Here is a 14,763-nt window from a genome sequence, read left to right on the forward strand (position 1 = left end):
AAGTCACGAAACGCTTTTATGGCATCCTTATCTCAAACAAGACAATAATAAATTTGGCATGTTGTCATTCATCCACTCTGTAATTCTTTTTCGTATTTTGCCTGCGTGCACGCAATAGTTTTCCATCGAGCAACTGTGATACTTTGTCGCGAACATGTGGGTGCTCCCGTCGCGACAGCGCGACGGAGCCCGTTTGTCGCAGTCGCCCTCGAAAGTCGTGTGCAATGCACGAGGTTGGGCCTTTACAAAACCTGATGCGTTGTCGCCTCCGCAACGGAGGCAAAAAAACAAAAGTTCTCTGCCCATGTCTTTCTCCTCCCACGCCATCTCAGCTTTTTGCGGGAGGGCGTCCGCTCTTCGCGCTGCATCGTCTGCTACCTTACAGCTCCGACTGCCATGACCGATACACTGAAATCTAAGAATCCTCGCATTTCGGGATATAAGTTCGTAGTACTGAGGTGTTGTTTAGATTACACGGGAATTAAATAACGATAGTTATTCTGAAATGTTCGTTATTCTGAAGTTCGTAGTAGTGAAATATTTTTATATTGAGAAACTATAAGCAGTCGGCACGGGATTTCTTAAAAGTTCGTTAATTTGAAATGTTCGTTGTAACGAGGTTTGACTGTACTTTTGCGAGGCATTTGGCTGTTTACAAACCAAGTGTGGTGTCACAGCCCGAAGCCGCGAAGAAGAGAGTGGACAAGCCACCATAACACAACAAAACCGACTGCCGCTTTATTTTAGAACACCCATATATACAAGACAACAACAGAGCCACCAATGTTGCAAGACTATGCATTGAAGCCGAAACTAGCGACATTACACCAAGACAGTCTCACACTGTGCCAACCGTGCTAACACACCGGGCCAGGAACGTTATCGCTTGGAGACGCCAGCACAACCGGCGAAAATATTGCCAAGAGTGATCGCTGGCCAAGTGCGGGAGCCAATGCCTTGAACAGGCACCAGATAAGGAAGTTATGGCATTGCAGGCGCTCAAGAAACGCTTTGTGCTGGAGACTGCAGGTTGCAGCGCAAGCATGGTGGCACGGCTGCATTTGGTGGGCGGCTGAAAGGGCGGGTGCGGCTATTTCACGACTTACTTTTTTTCTCAATTATTTGGTTTGAAAAAGGGGAGTGCAATTCATACTCAAGATTACAGTAAAAGCTCATTAATTCGACACCCGTTAATTCGGAAATTCGGATAATTCGGACGGCTCTATTGGTCCCAACCAAAGTGCATGTTAATCTACGAGACCAAACCTTCGTTAATTTGTCAGAATTCGACTCCGCACCGCTTAATTCGGACAAATGCTGACGGCTGCCGCTACACAAAAGTGTGGTAAAGCAGCGCTGGCACCACTGGAGTGAAACCAAAACCTGAGTGACATCGCCATCAACTACTGGGGGCGATCGCAGCGTCACCGAACGTCGGCGTCTTTTCTTCGCTCCACTGCGCCTTCGATGCCATTTTCCCTTGTGTTGTGTCTGCACCGTCTCTTCTTGCAGAGTTCTCTCTTTTTATTTTTTTTTTTTCCCCCGTTGTGACCGTGTTTGCATGTGAGGCCCGAGCATGCCGCAGTAGCTGACGATGGCATTGACGAGGTGTCAGCCGAGTCCACCGACGATGACTGCCCGACCTTCGATGCTGTCCTTCCCACAGATATAACCCTTCAGGACTGCATCGCGATTGATGATTGTGTCGCCACGACTGGTCTCCTGCCCGATCAAGAAATTATTAATGATGTCGCGACCTCATCGCACCTCACGGGAAGACTCGGAGGCACTTTTGATATTAGAGGACATTTGCCTGAGCACTTCCGACAGTTTGCGTGCTGTTGGCCATTTGGAAGAGTTAAGAAAAATTGTAACGTCAGCCGGAATCTGCGCGAAAACGCAAACGACCATTACAAAATACTGCCACGCCCGCTTCTTTTATTTAGATGTGTTCGAGTTTGACCAGCAAGGACGGTTATCAACGCTCGACGCTGGCCCCGAAGCAGTGTTCGAGAAGTTTCACGATTTTGGTAGATCGTTTTTTTTAAGATTGCGCGCCGCACGCGAATGTTCCAGCTTTGTCGAGAGATAACGCCGCCACCAGCGATATTGCTGGAAAGTTCCATATCGCCTGTATAAAAGCCGACGCGCTTGACCGCTTGTCAGTTGATCAACGGACGACGCCCTGTTCGCCGCTATCATTGTACAGCGTGTATTGCTGTAGTTCTAGTTCTCATTTTCCGGCCACAAGTTCGGCCAAATAAACAGTTTCATTCTGCAAACGCCGACTGCTGTCTTCGTCGACGTCACGACCACGTGACAATACTTCAGCAAATAAAGGTATGCTTCTCCAACTTGATTTTAATGTTGTTTTTCCTGTTCATTCGTTAATTTGGCATTCGGTTAATTCGGACATTTTTTCCGGTCCCGTGAAATCTGAATTAACTAGCTTTTACTGTACAGTAGACTCTCGTTAAACGGAACCTGAAGGGACCCAGAAAATGTGTTCCATTTAACAGGAGTTCCGTTTACTGAGAGATGAACAGGAGTGCAGAATCTAAGTATGAAACCAATTATATTAGATGCAGTTGTTCCGTTTAAGCAGCAGTTCCGTTTAACAGATTTCCGTTTACTGAGAGTCTACTGTATATGGTATTTGGCTGCAGTATGTACAAATAAATCACAAATAAACTGAGGTACAAAGCACAACAGCACACGACAAGGTATCAAAAGAAAAAGTATGCAGTAGCTTCTACTCGCTTCGTGCAGTTCCCTAGTCACACTTCTTGCGAGGGCAAGCCAACCTCTAGGAGCTATTCACATTGCCCAATGTTCAGTGCATGAAGTGTTGCAGCCATTTTTTGTTCGATGAAACCACAGCTTTTCCTGCACATCCATGTTAAAGCATCGTCATGTTTCAAAACAGTTTGATATAAAGGATAATTGAATTTACCAAAGTTGCAGGATGAGCTACTAGAATGCGGCCTTTTCTGGCTCCTGCACACCAAGCAGCAGAACTACACATGTACACAAGTAGCGACAGAGCATAACACACGACATGTGCAGCAAGCCTAGGCATAGGTCAGCCATCTCACTTATGAGTCGACTCACTCAGACTCAGATCTGGCCGTGAGTCTGAGTGAGTCCACGTGAGTAATATTTTGGCAAGCTTGAGTCCGAGCTAGTCCAGTTGAGGAAAAAAACGCCAGGCCTGTGCGGAAAGCACAGGCACAAACACAGCGAAAGCTGGAAGAGCGGCATTTCTAGAGCCCATTGTAAACTCTCTTGGGGCTACTAATACAATTATACTTGCAAGGTACTCACTACGCCATAAATCATAATTTTTTTGTCAAGTTTGGAAGCACCCACTGTGCCATTTTTCGTCACTCTGCAGAGAACCATGGCACCCGCTACACACCTGTAAGACATTATGTGCACTTTGTTGATATTGTGACTGATGACGACAAAGAATTATGGCTGAGCCCTTTGTCATGGGTTGGAAGCATTTAACGACCCATTCAATACGCAATTCGCATTGTGTGACACGTGGTTACATAATTCGCATTCTGTGACACATGGTTGTTATTTTACTATTTTACCATGCTATGTAGCATAGACCACTTATATCGGAAGTTGCCGGAGTCGCGAATATCCCCGCACTACAAGCGCTACCGCACTATAACCAAAACAACATTTCTGAAAAGCTGCACGTGTGCAAAACATGACCAACAGGCAGCTGCGCAATTCCGACTATCGAGGCATGCAAGTGGGACGTAAGTTTGCATCCGCTTAAATTTTAAAGTTTTGAATTTAACGTCCACGGACCTGCGGCGCTGACATAATGAACGAGGGGGAAAAGTATAATTTCGCCGTACCGTAAAGTCGATGACCAACTTTTCGGACCTTCTCATTTATGCGGACTTCGCCCCGGTACCACACTGCGCAAAAACTATACATCAAACGGCCACTGAAATTTCCGCACACTTCAGATTTCCGGGCGCATGTGTGATGTCAAAAACAGTGGCAACCACGAATCACCACTTGAGTATCGCACACGCACGCCCTCGTCTTCGTTGAAGGTGTAAGTCACCCCTTCTAAATGCAACAACTGGAAAATAATTGACTCGGCATCAAATCACAACTTTGATAGTCCGCAGCCACTATCGACGAGGCAGCTAGTGCTAGTTAGGCTTAGCATGTGGGTTGCAACTTGGCAAGCCGTCGCGAGAAGCTTACCCAAGACAACATGGAGATAAAGCGTAGAAGAGATCACACTCGCGAGTTAAACCGAGGGCAGTACGCGTGTTCGTGTTCGGGAGAACAGCCGCCGCAACTATCCTGAAAAAGTCTTTCAAGCTTGTAAGTCCACCTGTTGGTGGAAAAGCCAAAAGCTCGATCGCGTCTCAAAGCATTGTCACTTGTCGGGTAATCAAGGTTGCATGCGCAATATCTCCACTCTACGACGACAACTATTTTCCCGACTGAAAACCAAAGAGACAAACAGCGCTAACGCGCACTTGATGCGGACGTGGGCACCTGTTCGTAGCAGAGCGTAATACCTGCCAACCTCACAGCATGAAAATTCGGGAGACCGCAGCGGGGGGGGGGGGGGTCTTTTTGCATAGCGGAAATTACTGAGACTGGAGCCTGACATCAGAAAGGGGTAAGGACGTTTGTTTTTAGCTGCTTGAACCGAACTTCTTTACTTCACGGCACACGTGGTGCAGAATCCGTACTTCTCACCTTTCCGCGAAGTCACAAAGCACGGAAACTCAGCTGTGTATGAGTTCAGAAACACTTGCAAGTACAGTCGAGCCCGACTATATCGAACCCGTTTATATCAAATTATCCCATATATCGAACAATTTCTAAACACGGTAAATTTACATTGAGAATATATAGCAAAAGTTACTGTTACATCGAACGAAAATAGCAACGACAACCGATATATCAAACTCCATGTGCCTCAAAAGTGCCCCAGCAAGTTGGCTTTCCCTCGCGGTGGCGGGGAAAACTGCCGGCGCCACCCTAGAAAAAGTGGTGTAGACCCGGCTGTGCACGGCCGAACACCTCCCTGCAAAAAATGATCCTGGCCTGCTCGCAGCGCTTACAGCCAATCAGAGGCAGTCGCGCTTTCTCCGAGGCGCGGAGGCGGTACAAGTGAGCGCCATTTTTTTCTTTCTTTATGCTTGCGTGCCTGCCTGCCTGCTGCTGCCTCTTTTCCACAAGTTCAGCGTGGTCCGTGCTGGTGGTGTTGCCTGTTGGCGCTCTGTGAACTTTCTTGGCGCGCTGTTGTCATGGCTTGTGCAAAGAGGTAGAATTTGCCGTTCGCCACGAAACTCGAAATCACAAATCGAGTCGAGCGCGGTGAGAAGAAGTCCGGCGTCGCCACCGCATACGGATCGACATTCGACGAGTTCGTCAGTGCGGACGATGATGCTGCCGTCATGGGCCAGCTACAAGATGAGGAATACGTTGCAGATGTCGTGCCGACCACGAGCCAAAGCGACAGCAATAAGGAAATTGACGATGGCCCGTTGCCTTAGTGCACTTGCATTGGTCCGGCGCTATTACGTGAATATACAAGGCTGCTCCGACTCGTTGGACGTGGAGGCGTGCGTGCTGTCGCAGGCAGCGAAGTTGTTGAAACAGAAGAAAATCCAGGACTATTTTGTTCCAAAGTAGGGCACGCAAGTAAGCCACCATATTAATAAAGTACTTTTATTATTTGTATGTGCCTTTGTGTCATTAAATCCTATAGCGGGCCTATATCGAATTATGCCATATATTGAACTAATAAACGTTTTTTGGCGAGTTCGATATACCCGGGTTCGACTGTACTTCTTTGATTTTGACGCCGCCATCGACCTTCTAACTGAACTCTGGAAACACGCAACCCCCACAACCACGGCAGACAGCGTAGGCGTAGCGTACAAAATGCGGGGGCCAAGACAGAGACACAAAAGTTCTGGCTAGGCTCAATGGAAACGATTGCCACAAATGCACTCAACGGTGGCCGGAGCGGCAAGACTGCGACACGCGGCGCTGTTTCTCCCAAGCACGCCGATATCGAGAGTGCAAAGCACAATGGGGGCCGCTTACTTACCGCCGGTCTGCCGGCCACCCCTCCTTTGGAAAATGGAATGTGCTCGACAGTCTCGCCATATCGTTATCGGAGCGCTCGTGCAGCGCCGTGGCTGCGGCCGCCGTTCACATTTGGCAATCTTTTTCCGTTGAGACTGTACCAACTGTACCTTTTGCCTCGCCTTCTTTCAGCACGGTGGCGAGCGCTTCTCGCGGCCAGCCTTCGCCCAGATGCGCAGTGCCTAGAATGTACTCAGTGGTACTCTACGATATATGACTACAATGAAAAAGAAGTGTGGTGGCGAGTGCTCTTCCGCAGCACCACCACAACAGGAAGGGCTGACATACGCGCATGATTTTAAAAAAAGAGAGAAAAAAAACAGCCTCTGCTGTGGTGGCCACTTTTCGTGAGATTCGTGACGACATTCGTACAATCGGGAGATTAGGTTTAAATTCGGGGGTCTCCCGGACAATTCGGGAGAGTTGGCAGGTATGGAGCGTGCAAAGGGGGCTTCTCTCCTCACACTCACTCCTCCTCCTTTGTAACGCACCTCCACCGAAAAGCATGCTCGCTCCCTTGCTTCTCTGAGAATTTCCCGACATTATAGGCGGTCTTTCATCTGGGGGGAATGCACAATAAGTGGTATGCGTAGTATACATGCAGTTCTATGGAAGGGCGGTGAACGGGAGTCAGAAAAAATCACAGCATATCCACGGAGTGAATGATGATGAGTGGGCGAAGCTGCGGAGGTTCATCGGTAAACCGTGAATCTTCCGTGAATCCTGCCCAGTACATCATCACCGACGTGAGATCGGGCGCGTTTATACTAAAGGTTCGATGAGTTATGACGACTTGCAGCTCACTTTAATTTTACATGTACGCTGTGAATTTTCATTGTTTAGAAAACCATTGCTTTAGAAAACATCTGGCGTCTTTCGTTAAGCAGCTGGCGTCTTTTCGTTTTGCTTTAGAAACATCTGGCGTTCTTTCGTTTTGCTTTTAGAAAACATCTGGCGTCTTTCGTTGGTTTATTTCATCAGTCAACGGTGTTTTGAACAAACTTTTTATTGTTTAATCACGCACAGGAGAAATCTCACCAGGCACTACCTTGGAGGTAAACAATGGCTGCTAATGGGAATGAGAGACAGAAGAAGTCGGCTTTTAGCTAACACTTACACTTCTACTTCTAACGTTTCCTACTGGAACATGCCAATGGCTGCTAATGGGGAATGAGATACAGAAGAATTCGGCTTTTAGTTAACGCGCACGCTGCGAATTTTTTATTGTTCAACAACGCACAGGAAAAATCTCCCACCGGCACCACCTTGGAGGTCAAGATCTGGTACTAGCGTTACGACTGGGACGAACGGGTGCCACCTTAAGGAGCTTCGCCCCTAAAAAAACGCATTATAGCCGGTCCTGCACTCTAAGCAGTTACGTTATAAATGGTATGAGCTCTATTACAGATGTTAATATTAGGCTTGTGCGAATAGTAAATTTTAGGTTTGAAGCGAATAGTGATTTGGTCAAATAATTTCGAATCAAATTCGAATAGTATATCATATATTAGAAAGAAAGATGAGCATATTTGTCATGACCCAACTAACCTACACAATATTTTTTTTTAATTGAAACAAAGCATGTACAAACGTCATTCTTTTTGGTTCAAAGGAAGTGGAAGCAACTTTGAATAGTAGCGGGATTTGACTTTCGGTAGAATGCTAGTGATAACGTTTAAAATATGTTACGTCTTAAAATTTACTATACTTAAAGCATATAAGCCGGTATAACAAGCCGGTATAACAAGCTTTTAAACTTAAAAAATGATGAATCGATGTGAGGGTAATATGTTCATTTAACCTAAAAATGTGGAACTTCGCGACAGGGCGAATTTCTCCTGGAAAGGTGTATTCACGGTAGAGCACCCCTCCACTGCAGTGAAACCACCTTTACAAGTGGGTTACATGCGGACAAATATATACAGTGGAACCTTGTTAATACGTACCTGCCGGGAACGCGGCATAACTACGCACTAAACAGTAGTACGCATTAAACACCAAGTACAAATTTGCATCTCCTAGCGTACGCCATCGCCGCCAGCAAATAAATACAGTGCCACAGCAAATATTGCCTAAAGTACCCACCAAAAATTCTTTTATTTCTTTTTGCCAAAGTGCAGAAAAGATCCTGGCACACTCACACGACCGCCCGATAGCGCGTAGTGGCGACGCCGAAGAGCATTTCCAAACTATTGCAGGGTCCGGGATACTCGGTCAACGCAGTGACCGACATAGCGACAGAACGGACAGTGTCTGCTTTACGCGGTATATGTGTGTGCGTCCAACCGCGATCTGCTACTAAACGAAAACTGACACAGTTCCAGTGAAACGCGGTACGGCCGCGTGGAGCCGATCGTCTCCCGGCTAGTTGCGTGCAGCACGTCGCCTACTCGGCTCACGCCGTCACTACCGGGCCGCTTGCTGTGCCGCACGCGCGCATTTATCGTGGGAATGTTGTTCGTACCCACTTCGCTCCAGTTTGTGCACAGATGCGGCGAGTAGCTTGTTCGGTTAACGCAGCGATGACGAGCTTCATGCAAGCGATGCGCACTCCGCGATGCTCTAGCGGTCCTGACGGCGGACGGAGGCACCTTGGGTGGTCGCCTAATAAAAGCGTGCAGTATGGTTACAACCGCGCTACGCTTGCTGTATCGTACACGTGCGTTTAGTGTGATAGCGTCAATGCAGCGAGGTTTCTCGGCGCCCGCGACCCGCAACGCTAACTATACGCAACAGCGATCTGCTTTCGCTTCTACAAAGCGGTGCGCGCCTGATGACGGCTTAGTAGCGTTTGCTGTCGGGCTAGTTGGTACATGGCTGAAGTTCTTCGTCCCTGCCCGAGCAATTTGTGCCAGTAATTCAACTTCAGCCTTGAAGACAGCCGCGCACAACGAGGCAACAGCGATCGGCGGCCCAGCGCGTTCAGGTTGTCGCTTAATAAAAGCGTGCAGTAGGCTTAAAAAGTAGCGCTGCGCCGCACACGTGCCCGAGCAGATAGCTGAAGATACTTATTGTGATAAGGTTGTCGGCGATAAGTCATGTCGGTGCGTTCGTCGGTGGCCGCCACCTCGCCTTCGTTCTTTCCCGATGCTTACCCGCAAAGGCGTCGCCGCAATCGCGAGGAAGTCGGAATCGACCGATCTCCGCACTTCTCGAAAAGACGGGAAACCTTTGGCGGCACACTGTGGCGTCGAGAATTTCACTCGTGCAGTAAAATTTTATGGCAGAAAAAGTTATCGCGGTACGCGCAGGTACGCACTAACCGGTAGGCATAGGGCGAACCATTATGGCTTAAAGGGGCCCTGCGACACTTTTGCGACTGCCTTATTTAGCACCGCAAATGCGTGTAGTTATGAATGCCGAGACGAACGCAAAAAGAATTATGCAAATTTGTGCACGAAAAGTGAAGTTATTAGTCCTCAAAGTTCAAAACTCAAGCAGACGACGACGAGAAACGTTTTTTTTCGGATTTCACTCTCCCGCTGACGTCAAAGACCGGTTCCAATCACCGCGCGCGTCTTATAAAGACATACCGGAAATGTCACCTCATGGTGGCCTTCACACAGTACATTGCTACCCCTCTTTTTGACGGTGTTGTTACCATGCTTACGACAAACCACGTGCGTCAGTTAGCAGACGCTCCCATAATTTGTCGTGTAGTGCACAAAATGAGTCTGGAAGTCCTAACAGACCTAGAGCGCGAGCTCTTGCGACGAAGTGATTGCTTGCATGTCGTGCACGCCATTGCAAATTGAAAGTGCGTCGCTGAGCTATGGCTGAGCCCCGCGAAACGCGAGGATGGCTCTATGGGCCCAGACGAAACGCTAACGCCCGATGACGCGGAAGGCGTCGGCCGGTAAGCGTTTAGAATTTTTTTTCGTTGACAGCATCGTGCCGAACTGAGCGTTGCGTGTTTCGCAGGTGCCGGTGTGGCTGCTGTCGCTCAATGCCGCAAAAGACAAAACGCGGAAGAGTATCGTTTGATTACCATTCCACAGCGCACCTAGCGTCGTGTTCGTTGTTTTGAAAATATGTCAGTTAGAAACGGGAATCATTTGTTTCTGAGAAAGCATAAAAAGGGGTTTTGTTCCTCTTAGGCCTCCGTAATATGGCCAAGCTTCCACCATATGAATATTGCACGTCACGTGTCGAGTCAAGCCAATCAAAAACGAACGGTCTTTGTCGTCACTGTCACATGATATCACGTCACTTCCTGTAACAGAAATAGCCGATGTGTGTCGCCATAGTGCGAAATCAAGGTAGTTTATCCCGTCAATTAAAATTATAACCGCTTCGATTTCGGCGTTGCCACTTGCGCAACAATATCGGTGCATTCCACAGTACCAGAAGAACCGATGAAAAAGACACGCTCAAATTGTGTCGCAGGGCCCCTTTAAGCGGTCAGCGAATGCATTGGGCTCTATGGGACTCGGACGGGGATTCGTCGTAACTACGTTTTAACCGTTAGTACGTTTAAAGCGGGTACGTATTAACGAGGTTTGACTGTACCTATTCATTCATTTCCAATACTTTGAAATGTCCAGTAATTTAAATTCATATCGAAGCAAATTCGAATACTGCAATGTTCGTTCGAATATTCGAAGTGCTCGAATATTCACACAAGCCCAGCTAATATGGTTCCTTCCCAACATGAAGCCTGCATAGGGTCTTTTTGTGAAGGAGTTTCAGGCACAGGCATGGCTATGGTAGAATACTGGGCTGCCACACAAAGGGCCTAGGTACGAATCCCGTCCCATCCTTGATATTTTTTTCTAATTTAGTTTTTTTTTTCTTTCTCCTATTCCGCACGACAGCAGTTACGGACAGCGGCGGCCGTAGTGGCGGACAACTACGGCGCCAAAAACGGCTGTTGTGATCTCGTAACAGCTTTCATTGTAATATGGGCGAGTCTGAGTCCGAGTGAGCCCTAAGTGCAAAATATATTCTTTGGGTGAGTCTGAGTGCGCTCCATCTTTTATTGCCAACCTATGGTCCTATCTACTAATCTCCTTCATTACTATCAGCCTTATATCGGCTAACGTTTATACTGAAGTCTATTCACACATACCTCAATGCACTAGCGTTCATGCGCCACCTCAATTGGGCGCGAGGCCCACCACTGGAGATGCGGGCGCTGCGATCGTTGTGACGTGCAGGGTTGGATCACGTGATCTCACTTTGCTCCGGCGAAGGGAAGCGGACGGTTGAACACGTTACTTTTAACCGCGATTTCTGGCGTTTTCCGCTTTGAACAGCGTTGTTTTGCTCTCACATAATGTGTGCGGACACCTAAGAGGCTAGACAATGCGGGAAAGTGCAGTCGGAGTTATCGGCGGCGTTGTACTTTATACTGCTCCGTGCCAGAGTGCGAGCCTAGTGTGAGCTTTCACTTTCACCGTCACCCTTCTTTGCAAAAGTGTGATACCGCTTTCACCTGACATTCCTTTAATATTATTTCCAGCTCATTCTAGAGGATGTCTGTAGAATGAGCCCATCCAGTGTGACTTATTTTTTATGTTGCGCTACAGGCGACAACGTGGCTAGCTTCAAACACTGATTCACCTTCTACAATTGTTAAGGTTTGACGTCCAAAACCGCGATATAATTGTGAGGGACGCCGTAGTCGAAAGCTCCGGAAATTTCAAACACCTCGATGGAGTCGAAATTGAGCTTGACGCCCGTACGTGTACATAAATTCAAGTTCGCGGGCCTCATGCATTGATTCACCTTCTAACAGCAGCCGCGAAGTGTCATACTGCTTATGAATTAAGTTGTAAATGCTGGACACTGGTATTTTCACTGACACAACTGCGAACACAGCCATCTGATTTAGTTGGAATCGGTTCGTGCTTATGAAGCGCGAAAAAAAAAAACACTGGGACAAAACAGAGATACACACAGGACAAACACTTGTCCTGTATGTATCTCTGCTTCGTCCTCTGTTTTTCGCGCTTCATAAGCATAAAATTGCCATCTAGACCACAGTAAGCCGCCTCATGCAGCATGCTACTGCACTCAAATGAGCAAAGTAATGCGGGCACCTGGCAAACGGTACATTTACCTTCGGAATTGAGCCCTATCGGGACCGTATTTTTCGATCGCGATTGGCTTCTTTGTGGCAACTGCAGAACGGAGTAAATCGTAGAACATTTTCGTCCCGATGTGGCTCGATGGCGATCGAAAATGCACCGTGTGCAAACCGTAGACAATTCGCGCAATCAGGAGCAACAGATAAATATTAAAATCGTGCCGCAGAAAAAAAAACATCTGTTTACGTAAAATTTTATCTAGCTACAACCCTGAATGAGGCGCGCGTGTGCATATAGCTTTTGTGCGTTTGCCTCCAATAACTTGAGGAAGGTTGCGGCTGCATGCAGAAGTAAGCATGTTGGGTTGCTTCCCACAAAGCTGACAAACTGCTCGCGTCATGCTTTATACTATAAGACCATGTGTACTAAACAGGAATGCAAATTTGCTCATGTCATTTCTTTCTCGTGCCAACCGCAACCCGTCTTTAGATGCGAACCCACATGGGATGAAGTTACTCGGTATAGCCACGTTTCACGCATTTCTTGCTGCGAAAATATATTTCTTTGTCTCAAGCAAACGCTCAAGCCCATTAGATGCTTAGTTTCGGCACAAAATGGTTGTTTATCTTTTACAAAAGCAGCTCGCTCGGCCCCCGTGGCTTCCACATCGGTGGCCGTAGCAGACGACGCCGGCAGCCAAGGTGGTGTCAGTCATTTTGAGGAACGCAATATATTTTTCGGAGCAGTTTTGCCGCATTTCGTAGTCAGTCACGAAGCCACAGCAGTACTTTAGTAATTTCGTCAAAGTGAAGTACAACAATAATAATAAGAAGGAAGACGCGAAAGTGGCTGCAGGCTGAGCGGGAGAGGGCAGGCGGAGCAATCCAACCTTGCACGTCACACGGACGCCTCCGCATGGCGGCGCCACGGTATGTCCTCGCTCCCAATATTTATAGATTAGAAACGTGAGTTGGGGGAAGGGGTGCCGAAACCTCCCCCCACAAACTCTTTCAGAGGAAGTCTGATAAAAACATCTTGTGTGAGCCACGTAGTTCAAGATTGAAGCCACTGATACCTCGTATGTGAAGGTACAAGATCAAAAGGTGTATTGTAGAGCACTGATTATGTGAGATATTGGCATTAAGGAGCATTCACGCCATGATCGAAAAAGCTAATTTTATGCTAACGGACTCATGAGTCGACTCACTCAGACTCAGGTCAAGCCTGAGTTGTTGTTGGGGTTTAACGTCCCAAAAGCACGATATGATTATGAGGGAGTGGAGGGCTCTAGAAATTTCAACCAGGTGGGGTGCACCTAAATCCAAGTACTGCACGAGCCTGAAGCATTTTCGCCTTTATCGAAAATGTGGCTGGGATTCAATCGCACGACCTTCAGGTCAGCAGTCGAGCACCACCCAGAAATTATTACTCCATGTCCGAGATGTCGACCTGGCCTACAGATGCTGAAAGAGGCCCCTACAGCAGCATCGTGGCAGCCACTTACGTCCTTTATGGCCCCGTATGCAGGAGCGTCCACACCCCGGCGGGGCGGGGTCAGGGCCGCCTTACGCTGGCTGCAGAGGGCAGCATATGCCTCCATGCGCACTTCGGGGTAGAGAAGGCACTGAAGCCCAACTTGGCACCAGTCGGACATGCTTGCACCGCTGGGTGTCAGCCTGCGCAAGACACATCTCTTCTGCACAACTAAACAAGGGATCATGCAGTGTACTTTCATAATTTTTCAGGCAGCGTGGGGTACTAGGGCGGCAATACGATTTTATTTCCACTTTTCGCTCGTCATCGATCGACGAGAAATATAGACAATCGATGTGACACATTCCTAACTAGATCCGAAAACTAAATCCTTCTTTGAATCATCATCAGCCTGACTACGCAGGGCAAAGGCCTCTGCCATGTTATACTGCCAATCAATCCGGTTCTGTGCTTGCTGCTGCCAATAATACTAATGGGACTTAATCCACATGTCAACAGCACAGGGCAGAGACGAAAGATAATATGTCTAGCACTGATGACTTCACCACATGACACTGTCGTTTGGTCATAGGTGGGTTGATGCTCAGGGCAGTGCAAAACAATGCTAGGTGCGGAAACTTTCGAGGGCGAGGGGATCAATACAATCAACTGAGAAGGTTAAGCTTTCACTTTCCATTCATCTTAAGCAAGTCCCGTGCGAGTTTTTTCAATGAGTGTGGATGGATGGATGACCTGGACGCCACCAAGCTCAACATTTGCTACTTCTTCCGAGTATTATTATTATATTACTCTACTTCAGCCTAATCTCGTCTAGCTGAATTAAGGTTCTTCTCCTAAAAAAAAACTTTTTGTGCCTTACCACAGATCAACCTTAGTTTTCCTAGCCCTCATTTTGTCTTTTGGCCAACTGTTCTGCCACAAGCACTTATTTCCATCACTGACCTTCTCAATGTTGTCCCTAAGACCCAAGGCTTCAATGTAGGCTAACACATTCCTGGGTGTATATCCTCACGTTCAATTAAAACGTGATCTATCGTTTCCTCGGCTTCCGCATGCACGTGCATTTTTCTTCTTCTTTACTGAATCTCACTTTATG

At 47.6% G+C, this 14,763-nt stretch overlaps 1 protein-coding gene across 1 annotated transcript in view; it reads right to left on the bottom strand.

Annotated features, from left to right (window-relative positions):
* LOC119386438 (uncharacterized) overlaps positions 1 to 14,763 on the bottom strand; it is a 466,488-nt gene that overhangs the window by 379,274 nt on the left and 72,451 nt on the right. Inside the window, exon 6 of the mRNA XM_049413126.1 lies at positions 13,678 to 13,849. Within this exon, the coding sequence (XP_049269083.1) occupies positions 13,678 to 13,849 (172 nt within the window). The remainder of the gene's footprint in view (positions 1 to 13,677; positions 13,850 to 14,763) is intronic.

The sequence above is a fragment of the Rhipicephalus sanguineus genome, chromosome 3 (genome assembly GCF_013339695.2).
Source record: "Rhipicephalus sanguineus isolate Rsan-2018 chromosome 3, BIME_Rsan_1.4, whole genome shotgun sequence".
Classification (NCBI taxonomy): Eukaryota; Metazoa; Arthropoda; class Arachnida; order Ixodida; family Ixodidae; genus Rhipicephalus; species Rhipicephalus sanguineus.